The 16,251-nt window shown below is 43.2% G+C and overlaps 1 protein-coding gene across 1 annotated transcript in view; it reads left to right on the top strand.

The window, feature by feature from the left end:
* Positions 1-15,476, top strand: part of trpc3 (transient receptor potential cation channel, subfamily C, member 3) — a 59,864-nt gene extending 44,388 nt beyond the window's left edge. The window contains exons 7-13 of the mRNA XM_064954986.1: positions 1,025-1,258; positions 5,810-6,074; positions 7,239-7,434; positions 8,362-8,571; positions 13,771-13,854; positions 13,962-14,037; positions 14,367-15,476. Coding sequence (XP_064811058.1) covers positions 1,025-1,258; positions 5,810-6,074; positions 7,239-7,434; positions 8,362-8,571; positions 13,771-13,854; positions 13,962-14,037; positions 14,367-14,515 — 1,214 coding nt within the window. The 3' untranslated portion in view covers positions 14,516-15,476. The remainder of the gene's footprint in view (positions 1-1,024; positions 1,259-5,809; positions 6,075-7,238; positions 7,435-8,361; positions 8,572-13,770; positions 13,855-13,961; positions 14,038-14,366) is intronic.
* Positions 15,477-16,251: the final 775 nt, after the last annotated feature.

Here is a 16,251-nt window from a genome sequence, read left to right as displayed (position 1 = left end):
AGAGAGAATAGGGTAACTCTCTGGAGAGGGGGAAATCAGATGAGATTTTAGTGAGGAGCAGTCTTCAGTCCAGCTGCGGCTCCCGCAAGATCGAAATACCAATTACGGTGACACATCTGCAAATAGACCCTCTCCTTCCCCTCCTCTACACAGCAGTCTCCATTCTGTTCTCAGGTTGGGGGGTTTCCAGGGTTGAGTTAATTTGGCATCAAATGAACCCAACCCTGGAATCAAATGGAACAAAATAAACTGAAACTGAGAGGAAACATTTTCTGCTACAAAATGTTTTCAAATTGGTTTCCGTTGCGTGCCCTAATAAACACGACCGTCATATCGAGCCTGGTCAAGTTTGACGCCATTGCAGACGCATCCCATTTGGTCAGTAGGGCAGAAACCAGGAAGCGATTATAATGAGTCACTACCGGCCTTTTGACATGACCCAAGAGGTCCTCTGACCTTCATTCACCAATCATCTAAATGCAGGATCAATGGTCTCTCAGGAGGGAATATTTCATCATTTTTCTCTCCCTCTTTGACAGATTGAGTTAACGAATCGATGTAGAGACTATAACCATGTTCCATCTTCTGAATTAATTTTTAAAAGCTATGTTAGAGGTTTTAATCTGTAATGATTCAATAAATGGCTTCAAAAGTACAGCTAGATTCAGACGGTTAATTTAATAAACAAACTAACCAATTTTCGGACCTTGGAGGTGGTTTCATTAGGTAGACATTAGATGGTTACTGAATCAACACACTTCAGTTTCACTATTGCCAGCCAATTCAATGACACTATGGTCATGTTCATTAGGGCATGACATAGCAAAATTTTTTGCAACAGAAAACAAAAATGTGTGTTTCTTATTGGACAAGTCCCTCTTTACCTTTAGTTTCATAACTAACAAACACAACCCATGTCCTCTTGTTGCTGTTTCCTCTGCAGGGATGTTTCGCTCAGTTTCAGAACATTTTAATCTGTTTGGTGCCTAATGAACACAATCCACATCTTTGTTGCTTTCCACAGGGATGATGTGGTCTGAGTGTAAGGAACTGTGGACTGAGGGGCCAAGGGAATACAGCCAGCAGCTGTGGAACGTTCTGGACTTCGGCATGCTCTCAATCTTCATCGCCGCTTTCACTGCCCGGTTCTTCGCCTTCCTCCAGGCCACCAGAGCCCAGCAGTACGTCAACGAAAAGATCCACGCTACCGATCTCTCCCTAGTGACCCTACCCCCAGAGGTTAAATACTTCACCTACGGTGAGAGAAGAACGTCTGTATTAATTTTGTTACTCATGTCAGGATTTAGAATGAATACACCCATGATACAGTTAAGACAAGTAGGCATTTTTCACACATCTATAAATACCACCACACACTCATAATACCTAACCACATGTCCTGTAAGACATGTAAACGGTAATGTTATAATGTTAGGTGTTATCCATAATTATACTTAAGGCAGCACTGCAGGCACACTAATCTCAAGAATCATTTGAGAATTAACGCAGGACTATCACCATTCGTACTAAGCTCTAATTGTCTAATGGTGCATGGTGACACACGTACAGTACATAATTACTTTGAGTGCAACATTATCCACCTGGTAAACTGTACAAACTCTAACATTCATTAAAAACATGCAAAAGGTCAACAAAAGGCTGGCACTTAAAATCACATAAAAGCCTGTTTTTAATTTGACATTGAGAGCAATAGTGGCCTATGCAAATAGTAGTAGCATTATCATGACTCAAGATGAGACCCATATACAGACCCATGAGGCAAGTCTGAAAGATTTATTGAATAGACAGGAGCAGGAAAAAGGCAGGTTGAGGACAGACAGGGGTTTGTAATCCTGTTATTAGTCTGGAGACGTAGATGGCAGGCAGCCTCACGTCGTAACCGGGAAGACTAGAACAAAAACCATAACGATGAAAAAAACACAGAAACACTAGACAAAGGTCAGTGAGACACAGGTTTTATCTTGGACTCATGAAACGTAGGATGATACGGGGTTGCAGGGCAACAGAAGACGAACAGCAGAGGGGCCAAGGATTTTAGAGATTGGGAAAGGGCCGATGAAACAGGGGGAAAGTTTGCAGGACTCAATCCGGAGGGGCCGATCCCGTGTAGACAGCAATATCCTCTGCCCGAGACGATAGCAGATAGCCAGGGTACGGGGAACCAGGCTCTCTCCCATGCAAGCCGACAGTGGCGGAAGAACATCTGGGCCGAGGGTATGTTGACCTCTTACTCTTGCTAAGGAAAGAGCGGGGGCTGATCACCCATGGAGCACTCGAAGGGCAAGAGATCACTTTCTAGAATCAGGATGAGAACCGAAGACCACGATCAGAGACTATGTCAATTGGATGTCCATGAATTCGGAAGATGTACTGTACTATGAGTTGGGCCGTCTCCTTGGCTGAGGGTAACTTGGGAAAGGGGGATGAAATGGGACCAGGGGCGATGAGGAACAGGGAGTTGTTGAAGGAGGCCGGCCGGAGCTTGCCACATTCTTATTCTGAGCACACAACATGCATACGACGACGAATGCGGAGACATCAGAAACCATAGTGGGCCACCAAAAAACATTGTTGGAGGAAGGCCAGGGTCCGTCTGGAGCCGGGATAGCAGGTTAGAGCAGAGAAAGAAACCCATTCCAGCGCTGGGACCGGGCAGAATCCGGAACTAATAACTGGTTAGCCGCCCCACCCAGAAGAGTGTCGCTGCTAGACGGGAGGTAGGGAGGATTGTCTCTGGGTCAGACAGTGTAGCTGCGGAGCTATGCAAGCAAGAGTGGTCGTCAGGCTTCACATTCTTGGACCTATGGCGATAGGAGATGGTGAAATTGATACGAGTGAACAACAGAGCCCAATGAGACTGCCTTGAGGTGAGGCGCTTGGCGGTGAGGAGAAATTCCAGATTCGTATGGTCGGTCCGAACTAGGAATGGATGTTCTGCCCCTTCTAGTCAGTGTCTCCATTACCATTCCTCCAGCGCCATCTTGACCGGTGATCAACGTCATATTTCCTCTCCGCGGGATTAAGACGAAGGAAAGCGTAGGGATTCAGCTTTTGGTCTTGGGCAGAACGCTGGGACAGGACGGCCCCACTCCAACGTCCAAGTGGGGCCATTGACCTCCACCACGAACTGATGGGATGGGTCTGGATAGATTAAGATGGGGACTGTAGTGAACCGATGCTTGAAATCCAAAAACACCTGGTCTGCAAATGCGGACCACGTGAACGAAACCCAGGATGAGGGGAGTGCAGAGAGGGGGGAAGCCAGGGTGATGTAGCCCTGGATGAAGTGGCAGTAGAAATGAGCAAATCTCAGGAAATGTTGCAGATGAATTCTGGATGTGGGTTGGGGCCACTCCACCACCGCTCTTGCCTTCTCTGGATCCATCTGAATGTTCCCGGCAGTGATGACATATCCCAGAAAGGAGATAGTGGAGTGATGAAATTCATACTTCTCAGCCTTGACAAACAACTGGTTCTCCAGGAGGCACTAGAGGACTTGTCAGACATGGAGAACATGATCCTGAACCGAAGGGGAAAGGACAAGAATATCGTCAAGATAGACAAACACGAACTGGTTCAAAATGTCACAGAACACATCATTGACCAGAGCCTGGAACACTGCGGGACCGTTGGTCAGTCCGAATGGCACAACCAGATACTCGTAGTGGCCACTAGCTGTGGTAAGGCTTTCTTCCATTCGTCTCCTTCCCATATCCCAAAAAATAAGAACCCTAAAGTGCAGGGGAGGCAGAGAGACGAATGATCCTGCCCCCAGAGAGACCTCAATGTACCCTTCCATGTTCTTGGACCAGACGGTGAATAAAGCCACCCAGAGGCAGTGTAGCTCCAGAGAGGAGGTCAATGGCGCAGTCATAGGGTCGATGCGGAGGAAGAGATGTGGCTCTGGCCTTGTTGATAACCTCCCGAAGGTACTAATACTCCGCGGGAATGGCGGAGAGTTCCGAGGCTTTACCCAAGCCCACAGGAGGACGTCCAGGGGTGGGCTGCAATCGCCTTGAGGCAATGCGCGTGGCATAATGGGCTCCAACCCAGGATTGAACCTGTAGCCCAGTCGATCAGGGGGTTGTGCCTCTGGAGCCATGACAATCCCAATACCATGGGTGCATGAGGAGATTCAATGAGCAGAAACTGCATGGACTCACTGTGATTCCCTGACACAGGTTGATAGGAATCGTACTGTGAGTGACACTGCCAATAGAGTGTCCGTCCAATGCTCTGGCGTCCAAGGGAACGGAGAGAAGTTATGTGGAGATACCCTGCTCCGACACCAGGGTAGTGTCCATAAAGCTTTCGTCGGCCCCAGAGTGCAGGAGCACCCGGAGAGATTTAGACTGGTCACCCCACAACAGGATAGCATGGAGAGAAGTATGAGTAATGGGAGACTCCCTGTATGGCCCACTGGCGTACTCATACCTACTGATGAGCCTGGGCTTTTTACTGGACAGGTGGATATATAGTGTCCTTATGGTCAAGGCTATGAGACTGTCGAGGTCCAAGGGCAGCTCCCTGGCTGCGAGCTCATCCTTAATTCCCTCTGATAATCCATGAAGGAACGTGTCGAATAGGGAGTCCGGGTTCCAGTCACTCTCGGTGGCTAAAGTGCAAAAGTCTACCGCGTAGTCTGCCACACTACGGGAGTCTTGGCACAGTTGAAGGAGCTTCCAAGCCGCCTCTCTACCTGACAACACCTTCTTTACTTCCGCCACAAAATCCTCCAGATGCTATCTCAGCGTTAAAAGAGACGCTATCTTTGAACGGTCCGACGGAAACAAAGAGGGCTGCAGCTCAAAAATGAGGGAGCACTGGGAGAGAAACGCCCAGCAGGTTTCGGGATCCCCAGTGTAGCGCTCTGAAGGAGGTAAGTGGGGTTCTCGGGAAGCCAGGGTAGGCAGGGGAGAAGCACCCCGGGAAGCGGGGTTACTTAGAGTCTGGGAGGTTTTCGTTGTGGCTTGCTGCCTAATGGATAGTCCGCTGAATTGTTCCAACAATGCACTGATGGCATGGTCATGGTTTTCCACCAAGGTGTGGAATCCTTCCATAAGGTTATGTAGTAACTTCTTGTGTCTTCCAATGGGGGCTCCTTGCGAGGAAACAGTGTTGCAGAGCTGGTCTGAGTCTGGTGGGTCAGTCATGGCCAGTTTGTACTAACATGACTCAGGATGAGAACCAGATGCAGATACGTAAGGCAGATGGTTCAAGTCTCAGGGGCAGGCAAAGGCAGGTCGAGGACAGGCAGGGGTTCGTAATCCTGGTAGCAGTTGGCAGAAGTAGACGGCAGGCAGGCTCAGGGTCAGGACTGGCAAAACAGGTCATAACTGGAGAAAGACACAACTTGACGGGACAAGACGAACTGGCAACAGACAAACAGAAAACGCAGGTATAAATACACAGGGGATCAAGGGGAGAAAATTGCAGACACCTGGTGGGGGTGTAGACAAGCACAAGACAGGTGAAACAGATCAGGGTGTGACAAGCACTTTATTTTATAGTCCTGTTTGATTTAGTTTGACCTGATATTTACTGAGAAATTAGGAGGTTTATTGGTGCTTGTGTTGACGCATCCCAAAGAAACAAAATACAAATTTTAGGGGAATTATTATGTAATTGCCATTTGCTGTGTTATTTCAAAGCCTGCAACGACCTAGTGAGTCTGTAAAGCAAAGTCTAACCCAACCATTGTGTAGAACAACGCCATGCATGAAACACATTGTGTATGTTGCTATGAGTGATAAGAAAATAACTGACTGTTACCCCTTCCTCCACGTAGCGAGGGACAAATGGCTGCCGTCAGACCCCCAGCTGATCTCAGAAGGACTATACGCCATCGCCGTGGTGCTCAGCTTCACACGCATCGCTTACATCCTGCCGGCTAACGAGAGCTTCGGGCCGCTCCAGATCTCCCTGGGCCGCACTGTCAAAGACATCTTCAAGTTCATGGTCCTGTTCATCATGGTCTTCCTGGCATTCATGATTGGCATGTTTATCCTCTATTCTTACTACTTGGGTGCCAAGGTCAACCCGGCATTCACCACGTGAGTGATTATAGCAGACACTGTGACCACTTTATGAGGACACTTACTTGAACAGACGTATGGGGAGACACTTATGGGGACAGTCTCGGTCAACTTGTGTAAAGAGAACGCTAATTGATGAGGTGTGGAGTCAGTGACAGGAACTGCTTCGTACACAGTCAGTAGGGAGGCTTTGTATACATTCAACCTTACTGTTTTGTCCCCAAAGGCCCTGAAATGAATACACTCCTAAAATATGAGACTAGAGAATAAGATTGATACACATTTATCAAGTAAGAACCTATCTACTGCCATAAACCTTCATAAAACATTTAAACATTGACAAGTGCGCTCTCCATTCATGTAGAGAGCTCTTTTCTTCCTCTATTGAGTCCAATCAAGAAGCGCTGGCTCATTCAGTCTATCGACTCAGTCAGTGTAGTGCAGTATGAAGTAGAAAATGGCCCAACTTGGTCTCCCTTTCTAAGAGTGCCTCAAACCGGAGTTGTGGCAGCTCAGAAAAAATAACTCATTTCACACTGGACTGGATTCCCTCCAAGGTTACTCTTTCCAAAGTGAGAAAATGAAATAATTTCCATTGTTATGGTTTATTGTTTTCCTCAATTGTCTCGGTGTCCATATTGTATTTTTTTATCCAAGCTGGCATGGCATAAATGGATCACACACTTACAAATGGAACACACACACACTCATGGAACATTGCCAAGAGTCCCAATGGTCATTTCTGCCCTTACCAAGGACATCTGTGGAATTCATATAACACAAAATATCAAATACAGTGACATCACCTGAAAATAAAAATAATCATTTGAATGCAACAATTACCATGAAACTATCCTTCAATCTTGTTGTTAATTTTCCTCAAAGTCACTTTGACAACCAGAGGACTATATACCAGGATAGTATTAAGCAAGACATGCTAAGATATTTGGTTAATTCCCCATACATCATATAGCTACATGTCTGCCCTTAGAGGTTAGGCTACACAGGAAGTGACTTCTTAATCGCATCACTTTTTTTAAAGTAGCACTTTGTTATCGCTTGTCACTTTGGGCCTAAGCCAAATTTAGTTTGTGGTCTCGCTCGGGCACAGCCACAAACTACAAACCCTTAGAACTAATCAGCCTGTCCTGTGACAATCCCCTTCCTTCCTTGTCACCACAGGGTGGAGGAGAGCTTCAAGACTCTGTTCTGGTCTATATTTGGGCTGTCAGAGGTGTCCTCCGTGGTGCTCAAATACAACCACAAATTCATTGAGAACATCGGCTACGTGCTCTACGGAATCTACAATGTGACCATGGTGGTGGTGTTGCTCAACATGCTGATCGCCATGATCAACAGCTCCTATCAAGAGATCGAGGTGAGTTACTCGTGTAGGGTGAAGTTACCCCAGCCTAGACGCTGATCTTGGGTCAGTTTAGCATCTCCCCCAATAATAGTTAGGATTGGGGGACGGGAAGCAGATCCTAGATCTATACCTAGGGGAAAACTTCACCCTGGGGATGAATCAGTGGCATCTGTACACCCCGCCATTTCATTTGGTTATAATTATAGGGATAGTGTATTTTGGTGTAATCTGTTTGTTGTTGCTGTGGTTTTTATATAATGCTGTATGTAGCACAGTATGCCCTATGCAACTATGCTCTGTTGTCTCTAATTGTGAAACATCAGGGGCTCTGCTATGAATAGCTCTGAAATCAATCATTTCAAGATTATCCTTGTTATGTGCTATGGGAATATTTGTTGCTATTTCCTACTTGCCTCATATGACCGCAGTACAGCCGTGCTAAAGCCACAATGAATCACACCCCCTCATGTATTATTGCTTTAATCAATTATTTGGAGATGATCCATGTTATGTATTGTGGGAATTTCCTTTGATAATCCGCAACACAAGATACAAGAAGTTACATGAGGCCTCTGCTGTAATGTCCTATCAGAGACAACAACAGCTTGGGACTTTTCGATGGCAGTATTAGGCTAATAGTGTTGTCTCTCATAGATTAGGCCAACAGCAAATGAAGTATTTGTATTTATTATGGATCCCCAGCCAGCAGCTAGTCTTTCTGGTGTCTGGCAAAATTAAGGCAGTTATACAATTTTAAAAACATTACAATAAATTCATAACATCCCATGAGCGAGACAGAAGTGTACAGGTTATCATTAGTTCAAACAGGTTTTGGATAATGGTGTTTGTAACAGTTACTGAGCTAGTCTCACTAAGTCAATCTCTCGACTTCCAGGGGGTGTTTACTCAGAGAATGAAATAACTCTACTTATCTCTCAGGATGATGCGGACGTGGAGTGGAAGTTTGCGCGCTCCAAACTGTGGCTGTCCTACTTTGACAATGGCAAGACGCTGCCTCCTCCCTTCAGCATCGTTCCAACTCCCAAGTCCTTTTACCACCTCATCAGGTGGATAGTTGGCATGCTGCATTGCCGACGACGAAGCCTGAAGAAGGACGTAGAGCTGGGAATGGACAGTTCGAAGTCCAGGGTATGGATAGATAGGTGTATTTATGGATGGATGGATTCATTCATTCATCAAATCATCTATTGATTAATTTGTCCATTCATTCATTCAATCATCTCTCTCTCTCTCTCTCTCTCTCTCTCTCTCTCTCTCTCTCTCCCTCTCTCTCTCTCTCTCTCTCTCTCTATATTGTTTTGATTATAAAAATACACAAGTTTGCTCTAGCTGGAGACAACATTTTATGCGGAGATCTCTGTTTATGGGGGTTATGATTTGTGCATGATGTAATGCATATTCTTCCATGATTTCTCAGTACTGACTCTGGGTGGTCATAATTTGCACTCACCTCTTAATGACCCTGCAGAGGATCAATGGCTTTTGCATTATGTCTGTGGTTTGCCATATTTAAATTACAAATAAATATGAACGCTATCCACCTAAAGAGAAGGCTCTTGTATGCATTGGAGTCTGGAGTACTCGTCTAGTAAGAGAACATGGAATATTATTCAAGCCCTACTTAAAAGATAATAACATCCAATTTATATGTATGGATATGGAGTGTTGAAATCCCCTTTAAGACAGGTTTGATGCCTGTCTATAATATAATCCTTGGAGGATATCATCTGTTCAATCAGCAGGCCCCCCATGGCACACAATAATAGTATCAAGATGATCCATATGTGTCTGGTCTCTCTCTCTCTCTCTCTCTCTCTCTCTCTCTCTCTCTCAATTCAATGTGCTCTATTGGCCTGGAAACATATTTACATTGCCAAAGCAAGTGAAATAGATCATAAATGAAAGTGAAATAAACAATAAAAAATGAACAGTAAACATTACACTCACAAAGGTAAAAAAGGAATAGAGACATTTCAAATGTCGTATTATGGCTATACTGTATACTGTGTTGTAAGGGTGTGCAAATAATTAAAGTACAAAAGGGAAAATAAATAAACATAAATATGGGTTGTATTTAAAATGTTCTTCACTGGTTGCCCTTATCTTGTGACAACAGGTCACACATGTTGCTGCTGTGATGTCACACTGTGGTATTTCACTCATAGATATGGGAGTTTATCAAAATTGGATTTGTTTTCAAATTCTTTGTGGTTATAATCTGAGGGAAATATGTGTCTCTAATATGGTCATACATTTGGCAGGAGGTTAGGAAGTGCATCTCAGTTTCCTCATTTTGTGGGCAGTGTGCACATAGCCTGTCTTCTCTTGAGAGCCAGGTCTGCCTACGGATGCCTCTCTCAATAGCAAGGCTATGTTCACAGAGTCTGTATATCGTCAAAGCTTTCCTTAATTTTGGGTCAGTCACAGTGGTCAGGTATTCTGCCAAATCGCATTCTAGTTTGCTCTGTTTTTCCAATGTGTAAAGTAATTAACTTTTGGTTTTCTCATGATTTGGTTGGGTCTAATTGTGTTGCTGTCCTGGGGCTCTGTTTGTGTTTTTGAACAGAGCCCCAGGAGCAGCTTGCTAGGGGACTCTTCTCCTGTTTTATCTCTCTGTAGGTAACGGCTTTGTCATGGAAGGTTGTTATGGAATCGTTTCCTTTTAGGTGGTTGTAGAATTTAACGTCTCTTTTCTGGAGGTTATTTTTTGGGCAGAATTCTGCATGCAGAGTCTCATTTTGGTGTTTATCGCTTTTTGTGAATTCTTGGTTGTTGAGCGGACCCCAGACCTCACAACCATAAAGGGCAATGGGTTCTATAACTGATTCAAGTATTTTTAGCCAGATCCTAATTGGTATGTCAAAGTTTATGTTCCTTTTGATGGTGTAGAAGGCTCTTCTTTCCTTGTATCTCAGATCGTTCCCAGCTTTGTTGAAGTTACCTGTGGCGCTGATGTTTATGCCGAGATACGTATGGTTTTTTTAATGTGCTCTAGGGCAACAGTGTCTATATGGAATTTGTATTTGTGGTCCTGGCAACTAACACCATTATTTTTGTTTTACTGAGATTTACTGTCAGGGCCCAGGTCTGACAGAATCTGTGCAGAAGATCTAGGTGCTGCTGTAGGCCCTTCTTGGGACATTTCTCCAAAAAGTACGATCTTTGTCCCCATATGCAGTTGCAAACTGTAGTCTAGCTTTTTATAGCGGTTTTGGAGCAGTGGCTTCTTCCTTTCTGAGCGACCTTTCAGGTTATGTCGATGTAGGATTTGTTTTACTGTGGATATAGATACTTTTGTACCTGTTTTCTCCAGTATCTTCACAAGGTCCTTTGCTGTTGTTCTGGGATTGATTTGCACTTTTCGCACCAAAGTACGTTCATCTCTAGGAGACAGAAGGCCTTCCTGAGCGGTATGACGGCGGCGTGGTCCCATGGTGTTTATACAGATGAACGTGGTAACTTCAGGCGTTTGGAAATTGCTCCCAAGAATGAACCAGACTTGTGGAGGTCTACAATTTTTTTCTGAGGTCTTGGCTGATTTATTTTGATTTTCCCATAATGTCAAGCAAAGAGGCACTGAAATTGAAGGTAGGGCTTGAAATACATCCACATCTACTCCACCAATTGACTCAAATTATCCTATCAGAAGCTTCTAAAGTCAAAACATAATGTTCTGGAATTTTCCAAGCTGTTTAAAAGGCACAGTCAACTTAGTGTATGTACTCATCTGACCCAAGGGTATTGTGATACAGTGAATTATAAGTGAAAAAATCTGTCTGTTAACAGTTGTTGTAAAAATTAACTTGTGTCATGCACAAAGTAGATGTCCTGACCGACTTGTCAAAACTACAGTTTGTTAACAAGACATTTGTGGAGTGGTTGAAAACAAGTTTTAACCTGTTGATACTCCCCATCCTGTATCCGGGATCGTGAATAAAGCCTCAGGCTCATTAGCATAACGCAATGTTAACGATTTCTGAAAATCGCAAATAAAATGAAAATAATGCACCTGCTCTCAAGCTTAGCCTTTTCTTAACAACACTGTCATCTCAGATTTTCAAAATATGCTTTTGAACCATAGCAAATCACTAATTTGTGTAAGAGTATGCTAAGCTAGCTTAGCATTTTGAGTAGCATTTAGCACGCAACATTTTCACAAAAACCAGATAACCAAATAAATAAAATCATTTACCTTTGAAGAGCTTCAGATGTTTTCAATGAGGAGACTCAGTTACATAGCAAATGTTCAGTTTTTCCTGAAAGAATCTTTGTGTAGGAGAAATCGCTCCGTTTTGTACATCACATTTGGCTACCGAAACGAACCGAAAATTCAGTCACCAAAACGTCAAACTTTTTCCGAATTAACTCCATAATATCGACCGAAACATGGCAAACGTTGTTTAGAATCAATCCTCAAGGTGTTTTTTCACATATCTCTTAATTGATATGCAGTTCGTGGAAGCCTGCTTTCCCCTCAGAATCGCATGGAAAAATACCAGCAGCTGAAAAAGACGCACCAATTTTGACGGACACCTGGAAAATGTAGTCTCTTATGGTCAATCTTCCAATGATATGTCTACAAATACGTCACAATGCTGCAGACACCTTGGGGAAACGACAGAAAGGGCAGGCTCATTCCTCTCGCATTCACAGCCATATAAGGAGACAATGGAAAACGGAGCCTCAAAAATCCTGCTGGTTTCCTGGTTGCCGTTTCATCTTGGTTTTGCCTGTAGCTCCCGTTCTAGGGCACCCACAGACAATATCTTTGCAGTTCTGGAAAATTCAGAGTGTTTTCTTTCCAAAGCTATCAATTATATGCATAGTTGAGCATCTTTTTGTGACAAAATATCTTGTTTAAAACGGGAACGTTTTTCATCCAAAATGAAATAGCGCCCCCAGAGTTTCAAGAGGTTAATGACTCCAAGCTAAGTGTATGTAAACTTCCGACTTCAACTGTATATACACTACTGTTCAAAGGTTTGGGGTCACATAGAAATGTCCTTGTTTTTAAAAGAAAAGCATTTTTTTTGTCCACTAAAATAACATACAATTGATCCGAAATACAGTGTAGACAATGTTAATGTTGTAAATGGCTTTTGTAGCTGGAAACGGCAGATATTTTTATGGAATTTCTATATATGCGTACAGAGGCCCATTATCAGCAACCATCACTCCTGTGTTCCAATGGCACGTTGTGTTAGCTAATCCAAGTTTATCATTTTAAAAGTCCTCGCAAGTCCTCAACTGGCAGCTTCAATCAATAGCACCCGCAAAACATCAGTCTCAACGTCAACAGTGAAGAGGCGACTCCGGGATGCTGGCCTTTTAGGCAGAGTTGCAAAGAAAAAGCCAAATCTCAGACTGGCCAATAAAAAGATTAAGATGGGCAAAAGAACACAGACACTGGACAGAGGAAATCTACTTAGAAGTCCAGCATCCCAGAGTCGCCTCTTCACTGTTGACATTGAGACTGGTGTTTTGCGGGTACTGCTGCAATAAAAATGTTATCTCTAAGATGGCAATCACCTCACTCTCTCCCATTTAAATCAGTGGATACAGTTTGTCACGCCCTGACCATAGAGAGCTGTTTATTCTCCATGTTGGTTGGGGCGTGATAGTGACTAGGGTGGGTCATCTAGGTGATTAGTGATTTATGCTGGCCTGGTATGGTTCCCAATCAGAGACAGCTGTTTATCGTTGTCTCTGATTGGGGATCATTTTTAGGTAGCCATTTTCCCCATTGTGATTTGTGGGATCTTGACTATGTTTGTGTGTAGTTGCTTTCTGCACTGCATGTAGCGGCACTTTTCATTTATTCGCATTATTGTTTTTGTGCTTTAAGTTTCTCTTCTAAATAAAAGGATGAAAACATACCACGCTGCATCTTGGTCCACTCATTCTAACGATTGTGACAGTTACTATCATAAGTTATAACAGTAGATTTATCAACAGCGAGAATGAATGGTGCTTGTCAAGGAACAATTGAGGCCCGGACAAATATATTGGACCTTGCTATCTGGCTGCCTGCACCTAGGTAGCTGGCCTGCTATCTGGGTGGCTGGCTAGAACGCTAGTGAGGTTGCAGACAGGTGGATGGGGTTTGAGTGAGGAATGGGTCATCTTTATATGCATTTCTTTTGTTTTTGTACCTGTACACCCCCCCCCCCCATCTGAAAAATAAAATTGACAAAACTAGATATAAAGTTGATCAAACAAAAAAAGACTCACGTTAATCATTGGTCATTATTTTCATAACGGTTGATTGAGTATCCAGATACAATATCCAAATATGTGTGTGTGTCTGTGCATGTCTGTGTTCTGCAGCTCAATCTCTTCACCCAGTCCAACCTGCGCATAGCAGAGTCCCACAGTTTTAACAGCATCCTGAACCAACCCACTCGCTATCAGGTAAGGTGACCTCTCTGTCAGTCTAAAATATCATGTTTAGCCAAAATGTCACATTAACATAATAGCATATAGGCCTACATTTTTGACATTTTCCTTTCTTGTTGCAGCAAATCATGAAAAGACTAATAAAACGCTACGTGTTGAAAGCACAAGTGGACAAAGAAAACGACGAGGTCAATGAAGGTAATCTTGCATCTTAACTTTTACTCTGAAGTACCTCATCTGAAATTGTCTCTGAGAATCTGTTGCAGTGTTGTTACACAATGCCAATAATAAACAATTCTCAAGGGTAGTAAGAGGTCTGCAAACTGGTCGAAATCCACAGGGTTCTCATTGGCGTAGGAAGCTAAATAAGCCATGCTAACTGCATTGTGCACTTAAAAAGATCATGGAGAGTAGATCAGTTCAACATTGTCATGCAGTGAATATTGCATTTGAGAACACAAACTGAATTCTTCAATACAAACCACTTGAACAAAAATGACATTATTTCTCGACATGTTACTTTGCAGGTGAGCTGAAAGAAATCAAGCAGGACATCTCCAGTCTACGGTACGAACTCCTGGAAGACAAGTCTCGGGCTACAGAGGAGCTGTCCTTTCTTATCCAGAAACTGAGTGAGAAACTGAAGCTAGGCCCTACAACACGCTTCTACGAGTGAACCCACCGCCACCCCACAGTACAACCAAGCAGCCAACATCCAAGCATTTCTCCACATACTCCACAGCACCCCCTGGCTAGGTTGTTTTGTAAAAGTCTTCTCTTTGCAAATCAAAGTATATTTGTCACATGTGTCAAATACAATCTTACAGTGAAATGCTTACTTACAAGCCCGACAAGAACAGCACAAGTAAAGGCAACAGCAAAAAGGATTGTTGCCTCACTATTTTGGTGTACGGAGAAGTTGCCCTTAGACTGATCTTGTGTCAGTTAAGCATTTCCCCACTAATGGTTAAGATTAGGATTGCGAGAGGGGAAGCTGATCCTAGATCTGTACCCAAATGAAACTTTACCCCAGAGCCACTATTTTACATTAAGACATAAATGGTGTTACTGTTAAAGATATTTATATATCATTACTTATTAACATATTTTAAGTAAATGGTTGTTTAGTACTGGTTTTATCTGTTTCTTTCTCTCGTTATAGATTTATAACCAAGCAGTAGGATTATTTGACAATATTTCCTCATAAATTCTCTCATAAGATAATCAGTCATTGATTAATGTCATTATTATGTTTGTTCCTGAAATCCACCTAGTTGCAAAGCACCTTTTATTTTCTACGTAAACACTATTCTTGTTGCTCTAGTGCTATGGCAATTTTGGGGTTCTTACATTATGTGTTTTAAAGTTGTGTCCAGCCGTAGTCCTGGAGAGTGTACATCAGATTACCGTAAACAGTACAGAGGGATAACCAATGATCTACAGTACATTTGGAACGTATTCAGAGCCCTTGACTTTTTACACATTTTCTTACGTTACAGCCTAATTCTAAATTTGCTGAAATCGTTTCAGACGATTGCTGAAATAGTTTCAGACAAAACCCGTCATCAATCTACAAACAATACCACATAATGACAAAGTAATAACAGGTTTTTGGATTTTTTTGGCAAAAATACTCATACAGGTATACAGTGGGGCAAGAAAAGTATTTAGTCAGCCACCAATTGTGCAAGTTCTCCCACTTAAAAAGATGAGAGGCTTGTAATTTTCATCATAGGCACACTTCAACTATGACAGACAAAATTAGAAAGAAAAAATCCAGAAAATCACATTGTAGGATTTTTAATGAATTTATTTGCAAATTATGGTGGAAAATAAGTATTTGGTCACCTACAAACAAGCAAGACTCTCACAGACCTGTAACTTCTTCTTTAAGAGGCTCCTCTGTCCTCCACTCGTTACCTGTATTAATGGCACCTGTTTGAACTTGTTATCAGTATAAAAGACACCTGTCCACAACCTCAAACAGTCACACTCCAAACTCCACTATGGCCAAGACCAAAGAGCTGTCAAAGGACACCAGAAACAAAATTGTAGACCTGCACCAGGCTGGGAAGACTGAATCTGCAATAGGTAAGCAGCTTGGTTTGAAGAAATCAACTGTGGGAGCAATTATTAGGAAATGGAAGACATACAAGACCACTGATAATCTGCCTCGATCTAGGGCTCCACGCAAGATCTCACCCGTGGAGTCAAAATGATCACAAGAACGGTGAGCAAAAATCCCAGAACCACACGGGGGACCTAGTGCATGACCTGCAGAGAGCTGGGACCAAGTAACAAAGAATGAATGGGGCCATGTATCGTGAGATTTTGAGTGAAAACCTCCTTCCATCAGCAAGGGATTGAAGATGAAACGTGGCTGGGTCTTTCAGCATGACAATGATCCCAAAC

The sequence above is a fragment of the Oncorhynchus masou genome, chromosome 32, assembly GCF_036934945.1.
Source record: "Oncorhynchus masou masou isolate Uvic2021 chromosome 32, UVic_Omas_1.1, whole genome shotgun sequence".
Classification (NCBI taxonomy): domain Eukaryota; kingdom Metazoa; phylum Chordata; class Actinopteri; order Salmoniformes; family Salmonidae; genus Oncorhynchus; species Oncorhynchus masou.
Note: the sequence above shows the minus strand (reverse complement) of the source record. Positions and strands in the feature narration are given on the sequence as shown.